Raw genomic sequence first — 7,966 nt, forward strand, 5'->3', positions numbered from 1 at the left:
AAATGCCTCCAAGTATTTGAACCCCCATGAAATATTCACCTTTGTGAGAAGAGCATCAATAACCAAGTGATTATCATGCATTCTGCAGCTGCTGTCTGCTTCCTGATAAGTCTCTGACACACAGGACTACGAATAACACAGAGCACAATCAGATTCAAACACAAAAAGTACTGCTACGCTAAAGGCCATATGGAAGATTTGGATTTTAAATTCCACCGACAAGATCCAATTATGTCTTCAGATATGACGTAAACATGTTTAAATCACATGTAGCACTTACTGGTAAAAATTGTAATGATGATTTATTTACAGTTACAAAAGCATCAGACATGGTGGTCAAGTTGTTTAAGTTTGGTGTTTTATCCAGTCAGAACGTAGAATGGGCCTCAGTGACCTAAACCCCAGCACCTGCAGCCAATCATTAATTAGTGTTAGTGTGGCCTATGGAGCTCAGTGGGATCAATTCTAGGAGTTCTGAGCTTTAATATGACCTGTCCACACACTGAGAATGAGGAAAAAACGTTTGTGTTCTCTATATAGCGGTTAAAGCACTAGCAACCCAAGTTCAGTTGTGATATTAATAACAGTGAGAGCACAAATGGCACACAGTTCCTTTAAATAATACTTACATAATGTTAACAATGTTGTAATGGCTTAAACTTTATCACCAACTGGGCTGTGTGACGACCTCAACACTGCGAGATAGATTCTTAGACCTGATAATTTGCTGAAAGTCTCTCATTACATTTCACACATTTAGGTGATAGATAAAGCATGTATTTGGTCAGAAAGTACAAAATATAAGTAGTGAGTTAGTGTTTGCTTTGATCTTTCATGTCTGGTACAAATCCTACAAACACTGATGCCAATGGTGGTGTGTGTGGAACAGTTGACTTCACAGACAGCAGCTGGTTAGCTCAGTTTAGCACAAAAAAAAAGACGGATTTAGCGCGGCTCAACGGTAGCCAAAACCAACATAACACCTGCGTGGTTGGTTGGCTGGCAGGAGTTCTGTTTTGAGGTATTGGACCTATATCTAATGCGTCAATAATTCTGTTGTATTCTGCAGTTTTGTTTGTCTTTGGCTGACAGCGGCACCAGAGAATGAGAGCACTACAATAATAGAGACTGTAATTGACATTTAAGCTGCGTGGAGTGAAGCATCTGTGTTCTCGCCCAGAATGTGCCAACTAGTCCTGACAAAATGTTAAGCACTGAGCTCCTCTTATGTCCCTGGCTTTTATGGAGTGATAAATTCAGTCTCAAATATCAACAGACAATTATACAGTTTAATTTAGTCACATACAGAACATAGGATATGAGTTTCAATGCGTTTTTGTGGTCAAAGTACAAAAGATGTGAATAAAAAACACAAGTAAGAAATGGTTGTGCTTCTACAAAACACAAATTACAGTGAAGTAGAAAGTACTTTAGGATAAAAAATACTGTGTAGCCTCAGTGTCAATAGTGGACAAAGTATGAAGTATATGTAATTGTACACAGTGTTATTGCTGCATTGGGAAAAGTATTTGTGTCCATGGAGCCACTGCTTTAGATTTCTTGCAGCAGATTGGCTGGAAAGAAGCCAAGTTTTCGTCCTGTACTGACCTTTAGGTAACCGTTCACCTCTTCACCCTTCTTCACCACGATCTGGACACAAAAGACACACACGAGATGCAAGTTTAACTATGTTGTTTGTTCAAATTATACAAAATCATGTCCACTTCAAAAATGGCTGTTCATATAACCTTTTAAATCTGACTAGACTGAACCAATACAAATATATATACATGTATTTCTTTTTAATAGTCTGTTTTTTAAGTAAGACCGCATCCCGTGATATGTAATGTCCTCTGAAGTCACTCAATCAACAGTTTTACATGTGTTTTGGTACAGAAAGTGTTGTGTTGACCTGATCCTTCTTGAGTGTGATTTGGCTCATTTCTCGGTTGCCCACAAAGGAGCGCATCACTTTGTACACTCGCTCCCCGGCCCGCACCCGGATGATGTAGTTGGCTGGAATGAAGCCCGTCCTCTCTCCGCTCTTGCCCTGGAGGAGCAAAAACAGCTGAATGGATTGTAACAAGACTGTGTTATCTACATGTGAGGAGCAGTGCTTCTTTTATAAATAGAATAGAACTGTAAACCGCCGTTGTGTCCATGGGCAAGGCACTTCACTCATCTGACTTCACTAAAACTATAGATGCGTACAGTTATTTCATTAATAATTTATAATGACATCTGTGCCATTTGAGCGACCCTATACTGTAAATGCAAATAAATTCACAATTGATTTCCAAGTTGTACGGAGCCCGGCATAGGACATTTGCAAAAAATATTATTAATGTGTGGCCACGAGATAATATCACGTTCCCACATGATATTATCTTGAGGAAACAACTTAATCATCACAAAGGAATGAGATTTTTTTTTTTTTTTTTTTTTTTTAAGTAAATATCTTGCGCGGTTGTGAAATATATGTATAGAAATGATTATGTTACCTCAAAATAATATCTCGTTCTCTCAAGAAAATTATGTCATTCTCTCAAAATAATATATTTTTTTATTTTTTTTATTTTGTAAATATTATTGTTCTCCTTTCAGTCATCTGTGGGGCTCCTTAAGATCGTTTTATTTATCCCAAATTAAATAATAAAAACAATGCATTACGACGACAACCTGACTTCCTTGACTGAATTATCTTCACTTTAGTATTGTAGTGAATTTAACATCATGATTCTGCTTTAGAAAGTGTTTTTTTATTGTTGTTTTTTTAAGTATAACAAAAAAAAAAAGATCTTACCCTCCACCATTCTTCATTAGAGTCGTCTATTACTGTGATGCGGTCACCAGGACTAAAACAAACATGTAAAGTGTAGTTTCCGTCGGTGTAATATTGTGTAATACTGTGTAACTCTAATGGGACTTACTGTACATCCAGGTCGTCTTTTTCTATGGCTTTAAAGCGGTACAGAGCCAGGTAGTAGTGAGACTGGCTGAACACACCGATCTTTCCTGGCTGGACCTTCTTATTCTAAAACCATAAAAAAAAAACAAGGTTGTAAAACGCAAAAAAAACCACTACTTTTTTCCCACGCTTTGAACCCTGCGGCCTGTACAGTGGTGCGGCTAATTTATAGAGATTTTTACTAGCCGTTAGCCAGTAAAAATCTCTAGCGGTAAATGCAAAAGTGAGATAGACGTGGGGAAAGATTATGCGCTGAAGAATACACTAGTTTTGATTTTGTACTGTCATTTTGCCCTTCACGCACACACTCTCAATATGGAAAACACACAAAGAAACGCAGCTTTTAAGTTAAAGGCAATGGATCTGGCATCAAAGAAGGAAATAGAGCCACTGCACGTAAACTTGGTATCAAAGAATCGATGTTGCGACGTTGGAGGCAGCAGCAGGAAGAACTTAGTCAATATAAAAAAACGACAAAAGCTTTCAGAGGAAATAAAAGCAGATGGCCCGTGTTGGTGCCGTTTTATTTTCTAAACCTGCAGGTATCTTCATTGGTGTGTATGCCGTGTTGGTACTATACTCTCAATTTTCAGACACAGTTTTCCATGTACCATCTTTCTGCGTAAATATCTCATTTTACAACTTGAAAACCTGTGGCTTATATTCAAGTGCGGCTAATATATTCCAAAATTTATGGTATGTGACACATTAAGTAGTAAATTTACTCTTGGATACGTTCTACAACAGCGTGAGTAAAAACTATGGCATTACCTTATCATCAGAAGGCGCTTTGTCTCCTCTTTTGTCCCCATCTACATTTGCTACAAAAGAAACAGCTCAATTGAGAAATGAATGGACAGAAGTGGTATCAGATGTGTTTTTATCCTGCTGTGCAATTCAGGGTAACTGTTCAATGATCATTTGTCCAAATTTATAGTAAATATGTTGCTTATTGGCAGAAAACTGACCTCCATCACCTCCCTCTTCTGCTTTTGGCTGGTTATCTTCATCCTCCATTATCATCATCATCTACGATCAATAGTAGTATTATTCATGAGGTTTAATGTGAACTTTACGTACATGTACTCTAGAGTCAATTAAACAGGTTTCAAATGTGATATAAGGATTTATCTATTTTACAAAGTGTCCAGTGTCAAGAATTTTATTTTACTTCCTTCTGACAGCACGTACAAAGGCTAAACCCAAGCTGAATTCATTGTCATATAAGTAACTTTTTCCACTTACATTCTTTTTGTCTTCCGAGCCTTTCTTCCTCTCCTTATTGGCCATTATCACCCCAATACGCAGCGTCTCAAATACAGGATCTGTGCGGTTGGACTGTGCTGCCCATTGCAATATACACAAACGTCAAATTATTAACAGTGTAAAGATGTTTAGAGCGAGCGTATGTCACACTTAAATTCTAACATGCAGGTTGTACTTACAAAATGGCAGTAGTTGTGAGACGGTGGCGTTCTGCTGACTGCTGTACAGAGGGGAGCTGTAGGCCCTTCTGAAACCTGGAGGCTATGAAACAGAACACACGATAATTAAACAAATATATGAACTGGATGTCGTATCAGAAAGAGGAAGAAATGAAAGATGAAACTCACAATTTTGCCAAAACATCTCTGGAACTCTACATAGGACTGACACTGGTGATGGATGCTAGTTTTGCAGTTCTTGCATCGCAACGCAAACTTATTATTCACTGAAAATCAAAATTAAAACAATGACATGAGTGAGTATGGGAAATTTGCAATGTTACATGGCCAAAAGGAATTATATACACAAGTAAAAGGTTGGAAAAAAGGTAAAAAATAAAATAATAATAATAATAAATAAATAAATAAATAAAATAATAAAATATAAAAAAATGAAAAAATAATAAATAAAATAAAATAATAAATACAAAATAATACAAAATAAATCAATAAATAAAATAAAAAAATAATAAATAAAAAAATAAATACAAATAAATAAATAAATAAATAAATAAACAAAAAGAAAATAATAATAATAAAAATCACCCAGTAGAGCTCAAGATGGAATGTCAAAAAAACACTGTTTCCATGGAAATCTGCCATATTTGAAGCAAGCATGCAAAATGTCTGTGGAAAAACCATGTACGCTGCTTGGTCGCCACCAGTTAGTACATTAAAGATTGCCAAGCTTAATATTTAGCAACTTAAAATCTCCACTGTTTCAACATTAGGCTCTCTGAAATTTCTAAGACATGACACAATACAAATCTCTACAAACTGAAAATACATTTAGGATGAAAAAGGTAGAATCTTACAGACTATCATTCGTGCACAGACGTCACAGAACTTGGGCTTCTTGCAGTAGTGGTCCTTGAACTTGTGTGGTTTGTCGTTGACAGGCTTAGGGGGCTCGGGAGGGGGCAGCTCCTCCTTCTCCTCTTCCTCCACCTCTTCATCGTAGATAAAGTACACCTGCACATGGGACAAGACAGAAGTGACAAAAGACAGCAGCGAGGCCATGCACTCAGTTAAAGCTGCGCACAGCTTTGCTTTGACTGAGCTAAAAAGAAGGCAACGATTTCATAAAGTCCACTTATTTAAATGAAGTGATCTTAATTTACGTCAGGCCTATGGGTCTGCACTTCCATCTTGAAAGTGTCTATAAATACCAAACGTCTGTTGAGTCATTCTATGCATAAGAGTTCTACCAGCTATAACACATGACTAATATTACAGTGTGAGGTTTTATAGGTATAGAGAGCGTCGCTGTCTGTTAGGACCTCATATATAAAGACAAGTTCACTTTTATACTTAACTACTAAATATGAAAACAAACTACTCATTTGCATAAATCTAGACCAGAGACAGTACACATCCCCAACATCTATAGACTAGTTTTGTCACGGTACTAACATTTCAAACCCAATTTTAAGGAAAAGGTTTAATGCTTGATGCTTGATACTGATTTCAATAACACAGCGATGAAAAGAATAGAATAGAATGTCATTTTCAGCACAAAATAGTACTACTTTGTATAAGTTACCATGCGGTGTTGGCGTTGATTCCTCAAACAGTTCAAGATTACTATAAAACTGTTCAAGAAAAGTCAAATTTTCTCAGGTTTATGGGATTTTTTCAGAATCAATACTTGTTAAAATGAGGATATATATTTGTGATACAGATTTTAGTATCAATTAGTATTTGATTTTCGATACTTTAGACAACCCTAGTACAGATCAAAGCTCCTTCTGTAGGCTATTTATGCTCAGTTTTATAGAATAGTATTAAAGTATTATTTTACAGTAGTGGATATGTACGTGACATAGGTGATACTAACAACACGTACACACATATATTGTACATATACAGTTGATTTCATAACTTTTTTTTATAAAGTGGCCACGCATTTTAAAGCAAATGTTAAAAATAAAACGTGCAAGTAAACTACAAGTATGTGTATATAGCATAAACACCAAATTGTAATTTACAGTTCCTGACAGGGTGTCTAGGCTGAAATAGCAGTCACGTAGCAGAATGGTAAAGGTGGACATAAATATACTATGGGACAGTGCTCGGGACAGCGGCTGACAGACTGCAGGCAGGATTATATATGACCCCAGGATTTACACTACAATAACTGCTAACCCCACAGATACTTCACACATTACACCATCCCTGTGTAACTCTATCAGCTTACAGAAGCAATGGGGAAAGTTCCACAATACTCAATAGCAACGTAATCACAACGAAGTCACTTGTACCATTAGTTATCACCACAAGAAACTGATGATAGCGAGATGAACTTAAATCTTCCTCACCGTGTTGTCTTCCTCTTTCACCACATTGTCAGGGAGGGGAGGATTGTCATGAAAGTCTACAGAATCCTTGTCATCCAACCTGTTAAAATACTGCAGTTAATGCCACACGATACCAAAGTGTTCTGAATCATAAATGCATTCATTCTGTGTCTGATTATTTGCACAACTTGCATACTTAATAAATAAAAATAAAAACTTACGAGTCATAATTGGCCATATCCTTGTAATTTAGAAATTGGACCAACAGAGGGTGCTACAGAGGGACAGTATGAAAAGGGTGTCATAAAAAGAGAAATCACCATAAAAGTACAACTCCTACTTATGTAATAGATAACCTTGTCATGTCCTTTTAATCTTTGCACTGTATTTGACTTTACTAATACAAATCTGAAAATGTGACACAGTGTTTTGCTACTTTAATAATTTAATTCTTTTGAAATATTGACAGTTACCTTTCGATCTTTGTTATTTTGCATTGAAGTGATTGACATTGTGGATCAAAACTGTTTGTATAAATGTAAAAAAGCATGTTTTAAATAAAGTCAAAATAAATTTACATTGTGTGTGTTGAATACAGGAGAAGGATTTTGGAGGAAGCAGATAATACCCAAACTTTTTGCTTGTTCAATTTATCAATACCATGAGCATTTTTTGTCTAAATGTGTAGAACAATTGAAAACACTGACAAAAAATAAATGCTTAATTATTACAGTTAATCTTCTTAGTGTTACTTTTTCTATGAATGATCTAAAAAAAAGTTATCAATATGTGAAAAGCAAACTCACTTCAGGGTCTTCACAGTCGTATCCCTGGTCCAGCGCTGGGTGGGCTTCACTCAGAGCAGATCCAAAGCGTCTGGGACATTTTGCATGTTTTTACAGCCAGCGTCTCAGGGCGGTCCTTTAAACCATGCTCTGCCCAAATGGGACTCCAACAGGTGGGTGCCAGGGATGAGTAATGCAGAGAAGGCCAGTCAAGCCCAGACCAAGTGTGTGCATGTGTGGGACCCCCATGTGACTGCCCCGAACAGCTGAAGACTCCAAGTGTAAAGCTTCCCAAACGGCGCAAAGATGAGTGATAGGCTGTGTAGTTCAAGAGATTGTTGATTTGAAGAAATGCAAAATTAGAATATTCAATGACTTGTCTAAAAAGAAACTGCAAAAACCAAACGCAGATATAAAAATGATATAAATGTT

The 7,966-nt window shown here is 36.6% G+C and overlaps 1 protein-coding gene across 2 annotated transcripts; it reads right to left on the reverse strand.

Moving 5' to 3' along the window:
- Positions 1 to 1,460: 1,460 nt before the first annotated feature.
- LOC117370806 (SH3 and cysteine-rich domain-containing protein 3-like) lies at positions 1,461 to 7,608 on the reverse strand. 2 transcript variants are annotated; one of them, XM_055221928.1, is made up of 13 exons: positions 7,556 to 7,608; positions 6,971 to 7,023; positions 6,771 to 6,849; positions 5,268 to 5,424; positions 4,582 to 4,679; positions 4,414 to 4,495; positions 4,214 to 4,311; positions 3,937 to 3,997; positions 3,740 to 3,789; positions 2,931 to 3,034; positions 2,804 to 2,855; positions 1,913 to 2,050; positions 1,461 to 1,650 (listed from the first exon to the last, which is right to left on the reverse strand). In XM_055221928.1, the coding sequence occupies exons 2-13, from the start codon at positions 6,985 to 6,987 to the stop codon at positions 1,552 to 1,554; spliced, it is 1,035 nt and encodes a 344-aa protein (XP_055077903.1). In that variant the 5' UTR covers positions 6,988 to 7,023; positions 7,556 to 7,608; the 3' UTR covers positions 1,461 to 1,551. The 2 variants fall into 2 exon arrangements, with proteins under 2 accessions (XP_055077903.1, XP_055077904.1); XM_055221929.1 differs by lacking the exons at positions 6,971 to 7,023; positions 7,556 to 7,608 and having other exon boundaries at positions 6,727 to 6,783.
- Between the last annotated feature and the right edge of the window lie 358 nt (positions 7,609 to 7,966).

This window comes from Periophthalmus magnuspinnatus, chromosome 5 (genome assembly GCF_009829125.3).
Source record: "Periophthalmus magnuspinnatus isolate fPerMag1 chromosome 5, fPerMag1.2.pri, whole genome shotgun sequence".
In the NCBI taxonomy this organism is placed as follows: Eukaryota; Metazoa; Chordata; class Actinopteri; order Gobiiformes; family Gobiidae; genus Periophthalmus; species Periophthalmus magnuspinnatus.

Bases quoted from the DNA above. Each gene is read 5' to 3' on its own strand.
- LOC117370806 (XM_055221928.1), bottom strand. The intron at 4,496-4,581 runs GTGAGTTTCATC...TCTGTTTCATAG, and splicing joins AGAGATGTTTTGGCAAAATT to CCTCCAGGTTTCAGAAGGGC. The intron at 3,998-4,213 runs GTAAGTGGAAAA...TATTGATCGTAG, and splicing joins GCTCGGAAGACAAAAAGAAT to ATGATGATGATAATGGAGGA.